Source organism: Rhinolophus hipposideros (genome assembly GCF_964194185.1).
Source record: "Rhinolophus hipposideros genome assembly, chromosome: 2".
In the NCBI taxonomy this organism is placed as follows: Eukaryota; Metazoa; Chordata; class Mammalia; order Chiroptera; family Rhinolophidae; genus Rhinolophus; species Rhinolophus hipposideros.
In genome coordinates, this window is record NC_138048.1 from 89498947 (window position 1) to 89513872 (window position 14926).

Below are 14926 nucleotides of genomic sequence, written 5' to 3' on the forward strand. Positions count from 1 at the left end.
AGTAGTGTGCAAGCCAGAGATATGGCTTGAGAAGAGTGTGGATAAACCCTTAAGCATCTCCTTTGCACACGGCAGTTCCAAGAGATGGTTAAGAGGTTTAGGACACACTCTACCCTCACAACTTTGTTAGTCTCTCTTCAATACACTTCTGTACCCCAAATGTACATACAAGCAACAACTATTGGAATGTTACACGAGCATAGACACGTCTCTTGATGTCAACAACCAAATGATGCCTCCAAACTTTTGTTATATGGAAATATGGAAATTGCCTTTTGTTGGAACGAAGTTGGACCAGGCTGGAAACAGTGAGCTCAGTTAAAGCGTGGCTAAGTGGGGAAAAAGCAGTCACAGAAAAATAGAAACTGCAATAATAGTAATTTGAAAGGAAGTTAGACATTGAGTTCTAAACAAGTAAAGCAGGATTAGAGTCATAGGAATGAGTTTGGCACATGAAGAAGCAGAAGGAAAATGAAGAGGCTGGACAAGGAAGGAACTGAGTGGGCTTGGAGGCAGTTGATAGTTTCCAGAGTTTGAGCTGTGCAAAAACAGAACTCCTGGAAGTATTCATTGTTTAAAGTGAGTGGATGCTGAGGTTTCCTTTGTTTGGTCTTAAAGGGTTTTTTGCTGGGTGGGAGAGCCCTCATATCATAGGGAGAGAGGGGTTTGCTTCCCTCAAGATGTTTTCTAATTATGGCTTAAGAGAGGTAGCTCCATGCAGATACTAGGATCTCTGTTGGGGACCACATGGGATTTGGATCCCCTGAAAAGAAAAGGTGGTGGTTGGATATGGAGAAGCCTAATGTCTCTTCCCCTACATGGCACATGGACAATTATAATGGGAAAGCAAAATCACCTGATAAAAATAAGGAACAGGGAAACCTGTATTAACGAAAATTAATCATGAGTTATTATTTGTATTGTTTCCAAGGAGACACAATTGGCATTGAAATGGTTTCAAAACCAAATTGTACTAATCTCCATACAGACTTTCTCAATTTGTGATGAACAAATGTAATGGCACTTGCAAGGATTTTTTACCACGTTTTAAAATCTAGGTGGTAGCCTCAAATCTGAGAGCACTGGTAATATTCTTATACTCTAAAGACAGTTGCTATAGCCACATTACACTTCCTAAATACAAAAACAAAACAAAACAAAAACCTGGTCCAGCAACTATGAATACCCATCACCTATTTCTAATTATTAAAAAAAGAAAAACATATATTAGAGTCTATTTTTTTTCTAAAAAATAGACTGCATAGAGTTCTTGAGAAGGAATGCTTTCAAGTGGGAGAGGGGTAAATGGTGCCATCCCGCAAAGTGAGGGGTGCCCCACAGCAACTAATTCATACTGGTAGCCTTAAAGGAGGGATACCAGCACCTTACTCTGCAGCTGAAAGTTTATTATGCTGCAGAATCACAAGGGCTGGTATTTCCATGGGACTAGTGCTGGAGCTTTCAGGTTTTTTTCAACTGTGACTATAGTAAGAAATAGATATTAAGCTGTACTCAAAAACACACCAATATGTGTGTGTGACTAAATATAGCACTCTTATTCTGTCCTGTCCTATCCCATCCCACCTCATCCCGTCCCGTCCCATCCCGTTCCATCCCTTCCCATCCTATTACATAACAAGAAATGCTGGTCAAAACCAAATAAATTGATTTCATGACCCATCTATTGAAATATATCAGACTAAATTGAAGTATAGTGAAAAATTTCATGGGAGACTGTGACTCTAGTTTCCTAAAGTTTGTGGGCAGATAGTTGTATAAATAAAGATTGATGTCTATTTCCTATGTAATAAATTCAGAAGTCAGCAAGTTGGCTGGAACTCCCCTTGACAGTAGTTAGGGCTAGGAGACAGGGTGGCAGTGGAAACAACCTGTATTTTATCTATGTGTAGGGCAGTGCATGAGTTTCTATTTGGCCATTGGACACTAGGAATTATCATTGAGTGACAGCTGTCCGACAAGACAAACAGGCTCCAGAACAAAAAAGTGGAGGATGGAGCCTGGAAGCGGAGAGGCAGGATTAATAGCTGAGCCTGGTTATAAGGGATCACCTAGAAAGAATATTACCTGTGCCAACAGTGAAGTAGTACTGGGGAAGGAGGAGAGAAGAACACTTCAAAAGACACACAACTCTGTTTTGCAATGTAGCCAGCATTTGGCCCAGAGCCACTGTTAGCCAAAAGAAAACTATAGTGGTGATGGATTTTTTTCGATCTGCCTTTCCCCTGACTTTGGAGCTATGTATAGGAAAAGGAAAGGAAAAGAAAGTGGATAATGAGTCAAAGACAATATTTCTATCTATACTCCCCTACCTCAAGTTATTGGTCTAAGGTTTGTGCTAGAGTTAGGAGATTAAAAAGAAAAAAATTTCTAAGTAGGTACTATTAAAGTGTTGATGCTGTATTTGCAAGTGCATTTTAATACCTAAAAGTCTTAACTATCTAGTTAAGAAAATTTAATACCTGAAATAACTGGCACAGTGAAGAGATCTACCTGACGTGCAGGGGCAAAAAGGGGAGATTTAAAATAAAGTAGATGAAGAAAAATAAAGATTTTTTTTTGTTTATACTCTCATTGACTCCATTCTTTAATTTGAATATTCAATATACTAGCTGCAATTCCCACAATTCGTTGTTTCTCCATCTTTATATGCCCAGGCTTGCAAAATGCAGAGCACAAAGTAGGATATCTATAGATATTTGTGAAATGTTAAGTGAATTGATTTATGTTAAATGAGTGTTATGTCTCAAAAATTGGCGTAAACCTTAGTAATAGAGTTGACACGACCGATATAAAGCAGTCTTTAAAAGTATGTTAAAATATGGACAATTGATTGGCTGACGGTAACTACCAGTTTGAAAAATAGAAGTTGATTCTATGAATTATGAAGATAAAATTCACTTATTTAAATTTGAATGGCATTTAAAATATGGGCTCGGTAATCATATGACCTTGGCTTGATTTGCAATTTAGCCATTTTCATTTTATTAATTTTTGATTTTGGACAAATGACCTTGGCCATTTTAATTTTATTAATTTTTGACCTTGGATACATTAATCTTTCTGTGAGTCAGTTTCTTGGAGTCTCAAATGGGAAGAGCTATCATTTATATCTTAGGTGTATCATAAAAGTAAATTATATACATATATATACATATATATGTATATATATACATATATATACACATACATATATATTTAGTATATCAATATGAATACACTGAAAGCTCCATAAATAATATTCTTAACAGCAAAAATAGTAACATTTAAAAAATCATCCTTTAAAAAAAGAAAAAAAATCATCCTTTTCACTGGTAATTTTAAGTTAGTGTTCTTATTTCCTGGTGCCAGTTGTGCTCTTTTCCATTCCAGAAACCTTATACACAACAAGAAATCATACCTAATCCATTCCTCTGGGTATCTATAATTGAAGCGCTTTGTATACATTATTTTAAACTTTGAAAAATTCTATATTTTTTCAACCCCAATCTAAGTTACCTTAAAAATAATATTTTAAGGAAGACACAGCCTGGTTTCTCATTCCTACAAATCTTTGCCCCAGGAGAAGGGCAGGATACGTATATCAAATATAATACTATTAAGGAGGTTCTTGTAAATGTAATTATCAATTTTTTCAACCAAATTAGTGAGTTGATAAATGGGTGAAGACAACGAAATATTCTACACGCAAACATTAACATTTTAACTGAGTTTATGTATTATCTTCCTAGTATTAATTTTTCTTTAGAAAATAGGAAGACTTAAAACTAGGTGTACATTTGTTTGTGTTTATATCGTCTATTTAAAATCTGTACTTTAAAATGTATAATAGTTCTTTAAAATGTTGGCAGCCTAATTATATATCCATGATCAAATATCTTAATATACTTACAGAATGTTAGTCACCACTAGTTATTTTAACATTATCTCATTACTTTGTAATCATAGATAAATTTATTGATAATTTGACTTTTACTAGTGTAGTCAAGCTGCATTTAATTGAATAAGCACATATTTGTTGGATGAAAATTTAAATATTACCTGAATTAAAATATAAATGAAAACATATATAAAAATCTGAAAATTTTAATTTATTTTTGTGCTCCAGTGGAAGCTGTTAAGGTTACACCCTAAAATCCAGGATTATTAACTTGTTTCTATAAGAGAAATGCACTGAATGAAAAAATGCTGAATGGGGCAAAAGGCTCTATTGTACTGAACTGAATAGAAATGGTAAATTCTGAGAGGTATAAGAAAACTCTTTCAAATTTTTCTTTACATGCATGAACTGGATTCTGATTCTTTGCAACATAAAATAGTTCAGCTTCATTAAGAAGTCTCTAATCCAAAAGTTTAATTCTCTGTGGCCTCTGAAATTTTATTTCTGATTGTTTTAAGCTCATGGTGAGAGAGAGGAAGAAATATTGCTAAGAATTGAATTTCCTCATCTTTTTATGAAGTCTTCAGTAGCCCTGCCTCATCTATTCAACATATGCTTGGTTTTAAACAGAACTGAATTGATCTCCAAGGCACACACCACACAATCCAGGGAAGGCTCTAAACCCCTCATTGTAATCAGCTGCCACTTCCACAGTTGCCTGATAAGCACGATTGAATTTCAAATGAAGACTCTCAGTATCAAAAAAAAGCAATGAGGGGACATTTACAGGAGATTGATCTTACTAAGTCTGTATTTCACATATCCTAGTTTAAAGTAACTGGAAATGTTAAAAATAAGGTAAAAGAAATACAAAAATATGTTATATAATTGTTTTACATTTCAATTGAAGCCTTTGGAAGGTGTCCCAAAAATATCTCAGAAGATAAATGCAGCGCATAAACGCTGAACATTTATGATATCCTTTTTATTCTTTTTCCAAAATGACCAGTAAAGGAGAGCACCAATATAAACAAATATGTGTGCCCAACTTCTCTTTCCATGACCAGCTTGACTATCTTCCACTGCCAATTCCCTGTTTCTGTAATTGCTTTTCAGTTTTTTTTTGTGTGTAAAAATCTCCCTGGGAGAAGATTGTGCTGATGATGACTCAATCACTCAGTTTTCTACTCCCAGCAGCATCTATACCATATCCAGGAAGATAGTAAAACCACATTCTCAGCATATTCACCACACAGTGATGGTTGGGGAAGAATCCATTCTAACTCCAACCAAGGGAATTTTCTCTAAATGTTTTATTTCCTAAGTAAAATCATCATAGTAGTAGCTGAAATCTAGTGACAGGGCAAACAATTATAAACAATCCATACACCATAAATCTGGCATCTTTTGTGTGTTGGGAGCCATAGATTATGTTCTTTCGACGTTTATCTTGAATAGAAATTGCCTGTAATGCTTTTTGAAATCGTTGATATTGCATTTATCTAATTACTAGAATCTCATAAAAACCAGTAACTAATATTTTTGATGGAAGACATTTGTTGCTGTCTGCCTTTGTACAACTTATTTTTCCACTTCTTTCTTCCCTCCTCATTTACAATTTAAAATATAGGTGTGGTAACCTATTATTTCTCTAAAATTTTGTTTTAAGATGCTTTCTCTTTTGCAAGTGGTGGAATGATTATTTCAATTGGATTTTATGAATAAATTCACTCCCTTATTGGTTAAAGCTACGTTTTTTTTTTATCTTAGTTCAGTTGGTTTTACTGTTCATCTACATTTCTATGAAAAATATACTTCTTTCAAAAGTTATTTCCATGACATCATTCTTGGAAAAAAATTGGGAGGCTCTCCCCTGCAGTAGAATAGGTATTATGTATTTGCTTGCTCTATTTTAAGATACTTTGCAGAACTTAGCACATAATTCTATTGCATTCAAATATGAATGATACTGATGGCCATACATTTTTTTATTGCAGTGGTTTCTCCTCAAAAACTTATAAATATCTGTTTTTAATTATTCATCATGAAATGAGTAAAACATAAACATAGTCTGATTTTTAACACCTTTGAAAAGTGATTATATTTATCCTGCTTAAAAACCTTGCAAAGATTTTTTTCCTCTTGAAATTTAAAAATTTAAACAGGAAACATTATAACATTGATTTCTGTTCATTAATTTTTTTATAGCAAACTGTAAGACTTCATGATATTTAGGTCACTTTCATCAGATCCAGTAATTATATACAGAGGGTGCCAAAAAATGTATACACATTTAAAAAACAAACAAACAAACATGTATTAAAATTGTGATACTCAATATATACTGATAACAATAGATAAATACAAGTCATGTGTATATATTTTTTTGGCACCCTGGTATATATATTTTTCCCTATTATACCTTTTATTGTTAGTTTTGATTAGTTCTCTTTCTTTGGAAATGCTTATTATTTTCAAATTGTGGTTTTGTGGGTTTTTTTGCATGTCTATTATAGATTCTGACAATTGTTATGGCTTCTATTAAGGGCCAAGGGGTAGACAAGATACAAGTCATCTTCCATATTTGCTGTAAAACTGAAAGGGTACAACTTTCTGCAATAGTCAAAGGTCTAGGCCAATTGTAACTGGAGGAACAGATATTTGCACAGATGGATCTGGGATTAGAAAATAGACCAGATGAGGATCGAAGCTCCAACCCTCCCTCTTTCCTAGACATTCTAGTTAAGGACAGCCTGACCACAGTCTCCTATGGAAGGGAAAGATAGATGGAGGAAGTAACCTGTATTTTGTCTTCCTGACATATTTGTACCTAGAGAGAACCAGAGTTGTGGTCAATAGCATAAGGGAAATCATAGTCCAAGGGGAGCAGCGGGCAATAAAGAATTACCTGCAGATGGTTGACTACAAAGAGTTATATCATATATGAATATAAAGATATAGATATATTCATGATGAAAAGACAAGCAATACTCTCCCCTTCACCCCTGCTGATTACGTTATGGGTATAATTAAAAATATAGGATAAGAAGGTTGTGCATGCTAGCAAAAATCAGCATCAAATTCCTTCATCCTTCATGGCAGTGGCTTTATACCGCTTGTCTCTGAGAAGTTAATGATGTTAATATTTTAATTGGATGTTGTTGGCATTCAAACAGCTCACTTGCCTGTCTCCCTGCTGTTCTCTGAAAATGCTCTTGGCAAAGGGAATGTGACAGACCATCCTCCTTCCTCACAGTGCCAACAATCCTATTTGTAATGGTTAAAATGGCCATTTTCAGTGAATAAAATCCACAACTCTTATGCACCAGAGAAGTGCAAATAGATCTGCTGAGAAACAGTGTGGTTTCCTGCTTTGAACACATTCAGGTAGTGGTTAAACAAATATAAAGGAAAAATATCTTTGTTAAGATGAGGAAAAATGAGTGTTTTGGAATGCAAACACTGAAATTGTATTTAGGCCTTGGCGTCCTAATATGATTTTATGTTTTGCTCCAAAAGTTACAATGCAACATTTAATCCCAAATGCCCTTACCTGGAAACCCCAAGTGATAACCAGTAGTGAAGTTGGCTTTAAATCCCCCTTTTGTCAACACATCATTAGTGATAAAAAGTACAGTCATTCTGTTGGAGGTTGAGAACACGTCCTCTACTGGACCAGGCCCTGTATATACAGCTGCTCCAAAAGAAAACAATATAATCAATCGGTGAGATGATCCTTTGAATCTAGAAGGAAATACACTCTTTTTCTCAGTTCCATCTTCTAGAGATACCATGAGCACGGCTTGCTCAAAAAGCAGACACATGTAAATAAATGTGTATATTCTTTTACATTTTGGACACTGCTTCTTGGAAAGTCACTTCTTGATTGATCGTTTCCAATATTACTCGAGGTTTCTGCAGCTCTATAATTTAGTGATTAATTACTCATAACATTTTCTGGCTTAGCACGTCTATATTCAAAGTTCATGTTATCCCAGAAAAATGAGTATTTGCCTGCTTTTAAAGATCTTTATAAGACAATGGAAATTACAGTTTCCCTTTTCCAAATTTATTTGGTATTTTTTGTGACTTGAATCATTAACCTAATCTGAAGGATGGATTAATTAGAGACAGATAATGTAAACTTAAATGGTGGTTTTCAAAATTTTTTGCACTAGTCCCTCAGCTTTGGGGGTTTTGTAAACCATAAAATACTTCTTATTAAACAATAAAGGCTTAAGCTAATCAAAAATATGTTCCTATTACTAAATAATTTATATTTTGGTATCTCTGCAAGCAATTCTGTTTCAAAAGAACTTCTTGGCTATAAATTTGAAAACTACAATTCTGAGATCCTTTTGGAATTCTTACTGATTTTTTAGTGATTGAAGTAAATAATAAAAGGTGAAATGATAAAAAATGATTTCTCTTAGATCATGGGAACACTGAAGTTTTTATTAGAAGGACAGTGTAACCTGAAAAATGGGAGAACTACCCAAAATGTCTTTATAACTGTATAGAGGAAAGTCAAATTTGAAGTTCCTCAGTTCTTTCTCACCTTAACCCCTGGCCCACTGATTCTTTCATTGTTTATTTGTCCTGTGTGGGCTTCTCAAAATCCTCTTCCAGGAAGCTTGTGTTTTAGAACTTTGTGAATTTGCTGAAGAAATCCACATAACAGACTAGCTGGGGAACCCTCTCCACCACTCTGCCCCTTCATTGCTGTAGAAAGTTCAGTCTATAGCAGTCTGTGCAGTCTTCAGCTATTGATTGCAGTGTTCATGTGATTGTACCCTGATTGTATTAGGCCAGATTTTATAGGAGATGGTTAATACGAGTCCAAAGCATAGTTAGATAAAACACTTTTACTTGTAAAGTGTGTTGTTTTATGCATCCTAATTCATATTTTGCTCATTTTTGTGATTTAATGTATGACTTCTCAAGCGATAGGTATTTCTTGAAAATTGGTATAAGACATAAGACATGGCAATGATACTTGACTGATAGATTTTTATTAAGTTAACATGTATTTTATGATCTAGGTACAATAATTTCCTCAAGAATAGTACATTTTACCCATGTTTATTAAAAATTAATGATTGATACAAAATAAATTGTAGGGAAAATCCTTGACTTTGATCAATTTTTGAATCAATCTCAGGTACTTATTAGAAGCAGATAGTACTAAAGACACAGACAATCAAAGTAATAATAAATGTAAACTAAAAACATATTTAAAAATTATGCATAACAAACACATTTGTTGGTTTGAAATGAAATCAAACTTGATTTCATAGCTATCTTTGGATATCTGATGTGCACAAGATGCACAGAAAACTGCATCATGGGTGTCCTTAGCTCTTAGTCTCCAAGATATGATGCTTATTGTAGTGAATTAATGCTAGCTGGTAGGAACTGCTAACTCAAAAATATTAATCCTGGTTTGCCAAAAATGCTCAAGAAGAATATTATTCCATTATCATTACAAACAGCCTCCACATTAAAAGGTCTATGTAAAATACAGCATGCTACTTTACTGTTGTATTTTCATTTTGCTAGTTGTAAGAAAGTGATTACATTTATTGAGAAATGCTCTCTCCCTCAGGCCAATGTCATGAGCCATACAGCCTTCACAATATTTAAACTACAGACTTACCTAAGAGCAAGGAATCTTCTCCACCACCATCTCTGATTTCCACTACATCTGCAATATTCTCTAAGTCAAATTCTTGAAAATGAAGTTGTATATTTTTTCCATTTTGTGCATTTAAATTCCAAACACCTTAAAAGTAGTAAAGAACAATACTTAGCTTAGAACACACTTTTTATTTCTGTTAACACCTTCACTCTCTTGGGAATTTCAAATCATTTTCAAAGATTTGTTCATCCTCATTTTAAAATTGGTAGTTCATTTTGAAACAAAACAAAATTACTAGCCTTACTATCAATAAGCACTCCTTGTTCTTTATTGATTGCTTAAACAATTTAGTCTTTAGATTCTGTTCTAGGCCCTTTCCTCGTTCTGTATGGGTGTTCTCATTTACTCTTAAGGAAAATGATTTCATTGATGTAGTAATGACTTCCAAGTCTTTATTTCCTGCACTTTTTTTTGAGAAGTAGATAAATTTAACCGATTATTTACTGTGTATGGATGTATATATCTCAAAGTCAACATGTAATAAGGAGAATACAGAATTACATCCTTCCAAAACTTATTTCTCTTTTTATTATTCAGTGAATGGCACCACTAATCATCCACTCACAGGTGTTCTACACCAGAAATCTCCACATCTTCCTTGACCTCCTCTCTCCTACCACGTCCAATCAATCACCCAGGCTTGCCAATACTACCTCCTATATCCCTTGATCCCATTTACTTCTGAGTCTCTATAGCTACTCTATGAGTTTAAGTCACTGTTATTTTTCATCTCCTAATTGGTGATGCTGATGGCTCGCCTCCCTTCCCATCTATCTCTGATCGTACAGCCAGATGGATTCATCTAAAATGCAAGCTTGATTTTTATCACTACTTTTATGGAAACCATTTGAAGTCTCTCCATTGTTCTCAGAATAAAATTCAAACTGCTTACTTAATATAATGTGAAATCCCTTCACACCTGAACTTCGTTTGTTATCATTATTTAATTTTGCTTGGGGATTCCAGAAACAGTTACGTCTCCTAACCTCTGAACTCATGTCCCTCCACAGCATTCTGCCTTTGTCCTTATTATAACAGCACTGTGGGCATTTTGTAATGCCTGAAACTTCATCTAGACTGAACAATGTGTGTTTCTTCTTTACTTATTTCAGTACCTAACAAGTAAAATGCTCAATATATATTTGTTGAATAAATCAATACATATAATACATTTGTCCAAACTGTTCTTTCAATGTTCCACTGGTTTTCAGATTTTTTAGATCATTCCTTTGTACAAGTGATATGTTTAAAAGATGTCTTCAATATGAAGTGGAGATGATAATCTCTGGTTTCCCAAACAAGTCGAATTAGATTAATGGCTGTTTATTTTTTTGAATCAGATATCTCCCCATAATAGTGACTCTACTATTCTATGAAAGTGATACTTATCTCTTGATCATTTGAAGCAAGAAAAATTGGCATTTTCTAACAACACATTTTTCATTGTCATTAGTGCTTTCTTTCACTGGTAGAATCCCCCATTTAGATCCGTGGTGCTAATCAGGTGTGGCTGTAGGAAGAACATATCTGTTTCTCAGACCTGCTGGAGTGGGATCTTTGTAGGATGGGCTGGGAATCTGCATCTTTAACGCAACTCTAACAAACTTCTCCATTTAGTAATAATGACTTAGAGATTTGCACAGTTTTAGCTAACTAATCTTCTCACTAGACTTAGATATTTTTTAGTGATTATTATTTTATGTTTTATGTTTTACACTGGGACTCTAATCACACTACTCTAGCTGCTTTATTGACTCTATATTTACAAAAGGTGTAGCTGTCACAATAGATTCTTTGCTGGTTATACTTTTCACTGACTTCATTTTATGAAATAGCAAACTTGTTATATACACTATAGGCCTTATATGTATAATCAAGGAGAGTGATTAAAAGAGTGGTATCTCGAGTAAGGCTAGCTCTTTCACTTACTGGTTTTATTCAACTTTTGACTTTGAGAATTATAATAATAGCACCAGCTATGAAGGGTTATTGTGAGAATTGACTGAAATAGTGTATATTAATCACTAACACAGTGCCTGGCCTGAAACAATGCTAAAGATATTAGTAATTTGTTCTTGTTATTTTTGCTGTTATCATTATACTAAGTAATCTCATAAATGTAGGTATATCCACACATGGCGAATTTGTAAACTATTTTGCTGTGTCCAGAGGAAACTTTGATATATACAATTATTTCTCATGGCCTGGAAAAGAAATAACTCACAGAAAGCCTTGTTAGGGTAGCTGTTTGGAAAATTCATAGAAGTGAAAGTTGTATTTGGTTCCCACAGTTCAAAAGGTCCTCCACAGTCCGCTGAAATGGAAAGCAATGAAAAATCATTAGAAACATAATGTTTATTTCAGAGAGATAATACTGTTTGCTAGAAAATATTAAATACATTTCTTGAAATACTGGTTTTGACAGATATATTTTAAAGTATGTGTATGAGAAAACCTTGCAACTTAAGTAAGGGAAAAATAGGTCTCTTTATTGAACATCTCAAAACGTTAAATATTCCTATGTTCTTTGTGAATCTCCAAGAGTGTATAGCAGTGTGCATCATTTTTCAAAATTATTTGGTCAAGGAAAAGCTTTTTGCTGCACACCTTTTATAAATAGGCTGCATGAGTAAGGTATCAACCTGCAGTAAAAAAGAAAATGATTCTTTATAATAGAACAAATCTTATATCTGCCACTCTCTTATGAAATGAGCTAATAAATCACTAATCTTGCCATTTCTTGCCTTTTTTTTTCCCTTTCTTTTTTCTACTTTTTTTGACAGAGGGGAAACTTTACTATCCCACATAATGAGGCATTTGACTGTCAGGAAAGGGAGATAAGCTGAAACTCCACTTGCTTAATAATTGCCGCAGAGTGATCTGTTAGCCAATGCAGTCCAGGAGACAGTTGGGCCTGAGCTTAATGCAATTCATTAGAAAAATAGAGCACAGGTCTTCCAGTTAAAAGTATGATGCTTTAACAAGGTACATTAAGTTTATGAAATTCTTAACATACTTTATATCTTCTTACTTATTAGAAGAAAATTCTAAAGTAATGTAAAAATTCATAAACTACTTTTAGTATCCCAATTCTATCTTATTTTTATTATCGGTTTATATTTAAGGTCACAAGAATAAGAGTAACCTAATTTGAAGTATATAGAACACTGGGATAAGTATGTATATTTCCTATTATTAACAAACATATGGTACTGGAATGCCAATAAGATAGAAATCAGATTGCAGGAGTGATAATTAAATGTCTCTACACCTACAGCAATGCCATCAGTCAGATGCTTTTCTTTGATCCCTCTTTTATGTATCACCTGCCTTATTTATATAGATCCTGTGAAAGTCATGTGCATCTCCCAAATTTGTATGTGATAAGCCTCTTACATTTCGGTTCATGATGTACCTGATGGGACAGAGAGGCAATTGCAGTTCCTTGATAGTAATTTATCCTACCCTGCAGGGTGCTAGGGCCTGGTCTACCTTATATGCCCTCCTGGGTCAGGCTGGTCTGGACCCAGATGAGCTTAGCAAGAATAAGAAAACCTCTTACAATAATCTTATCTTTTGCGTAGTGTTTCCATACACATTGTCTCGTCTGGGGAAATTTATAGTGTATAAAAAGAAGATTGTTAGAGCTGGTAGATTAAATTTTTTTCTCTGAGTTAGTTATTTGTCTTTTTGAGACTTGGATTTCTCATCTATAAAATAGATATAGTATATATATTAGAGATTTTCAGGGTTTTAAGCCAATAAAATGCAGACATAATTTGCAAAAAAGTGCCTACACATTACCTGGCATGCTGAACATTGGTTTTTCAATGTATATTTATGGATTAGGTAATTACTATTATTATGTCTATTTTAAACAGACAATTTGAGCATTAGAGATATTCAGTTACTGCTAATGCTGTACACATTCACTTAATGTCGAAGACAAAACTCCAACTCAGTTTCAAACTCATCCCACAGCACGTTACTGTCTCCTGTTGGGTTGATTAAACTCAGAATCATTTCTACCATCTAGTCCAAGCCACAGGCAGGGTTAGAATGAGTCGCAATAAGTAGCACTTGGTGGGTATATGACATATTCTTGATGGGTATGGGCAAAGAGAAGGAGGACAGAAGGGAACATAAACGAAAGCACTGACAAGTAAGGTCAAGGAGGGATAGATCTAGAAGGAGGAAAGCACTGTCTGTACACAGGGTGCTGAAGAAGATATTTGACCCAAAGGAAGACTGACAATAGGGAATAAGGGCAGGTTCTCCACTGGGAAGGGTGAGAGAAAGGCTGAGGGAATTGTATGCTCCCATAGCAGCTCTTCCTCTGAAGCTAATACTCTCTTTGATTTTGTTACTAATCGTCTTGCAAAGATTTCTGTAGAAGAATCTACTACAACTCCTCAACTCTCAATACATACAAGTCATTTAATTTTAATAATTCTAAGTGCCATGAAATGCTACCTTCAATCCTCAATGAGACTAATTGTGAAGGGAAAGTGTAACTGCAGGGACAAAAATAATTGTGCAGACTGAAGTCAAGGGAAAACCAACTTTTCCGTTTTCACAAGTTTAGTCTTGGCCAGTGTGGCCAGAGGTATTTTGTTTGTTGGTTTTGTTTGTTGTTGATGTTTAACCATCATTCTGATGTTCTCTTCAAGGAATAGGAAAATTTCAAAATCGGATTCTCCTAATATAGTAAATAGCCAACATTTTGGAGAATATATTACATTTTCACATAATGGAATACTTAACAGTACGTTATAGTATATGTAAATGAGAAGGTAGGATTTTAGTAAATACAAAACCAGACCTAAAATGTTGTCAAGTGTAACTGTTAAGCCTGTCAAGACAGGCAGTTTACTTAGCATTTCTGCATTAAACAGACGTCTTAGAAATTCATTCCTTTAAAATACTTAAGAAGTGCTGCATTTCATATATAATTCTATATCAAATAACTGACCATAAGATAGCTCTGGTCTTTGGCCTGATAAGAAATATCAGTTTATCTCTGTATATAAATGAGTGTAAGGAATTGACAAAATCACTTTCAGCCATTCTAAATCTGATGACACAATCTATTTTAATGGTGGTGTGGCTATAGTGGAAATGTTACATGTGCTTCTTAATAGAGGAGCCAAACTCTCATGAAATGTAATTCTGGATATCACAGTCATGCTGTGTTATTAGATAAACCATCGCCTCCCCCCCCCCACACACACACAGAACAAGAGTCAAATAGCCTGTCTGGTACAGGAAACTCTATTCATTTACAGTTGTTAAACTTTCATTTTTCTTTTTCTTGGAGCTGTTCTCTCAAA

At 34.3% G+C, this 14926-nt stretch overlaps 1 protein-coding gene across 1 annotated transcript in view; it reads right to left on the bottom strand.

Moving 5' to 3' along the window:
• Nucleotides 1-14926, bottom strand: part of TMPRSS15 (transmembrane serine protease 15) — a gene marked incomplete at both ends in the record, with an annotated part of 116522 nt that overhangs the window by 43726 nt on the left and 57870 nt on the right. The window contains 3 exons of the mRNA XM_081079388.1: nucleotides 7452-7592; nucleotides 9555-9680; nucleotides 11821-11910. Of these exons, the coding sequence (XP_080935514.1) occupies nucleotides 7452-7592; nucleotides 9555-9680; nucleotides 11821-11910 (357 nt within the window). The remainder of the gene's footprint in view (nucleotides 1-7451; nucleotides 7593-9554; nucleotides 9681-11820; nucleotides 11911-14926) is intronic.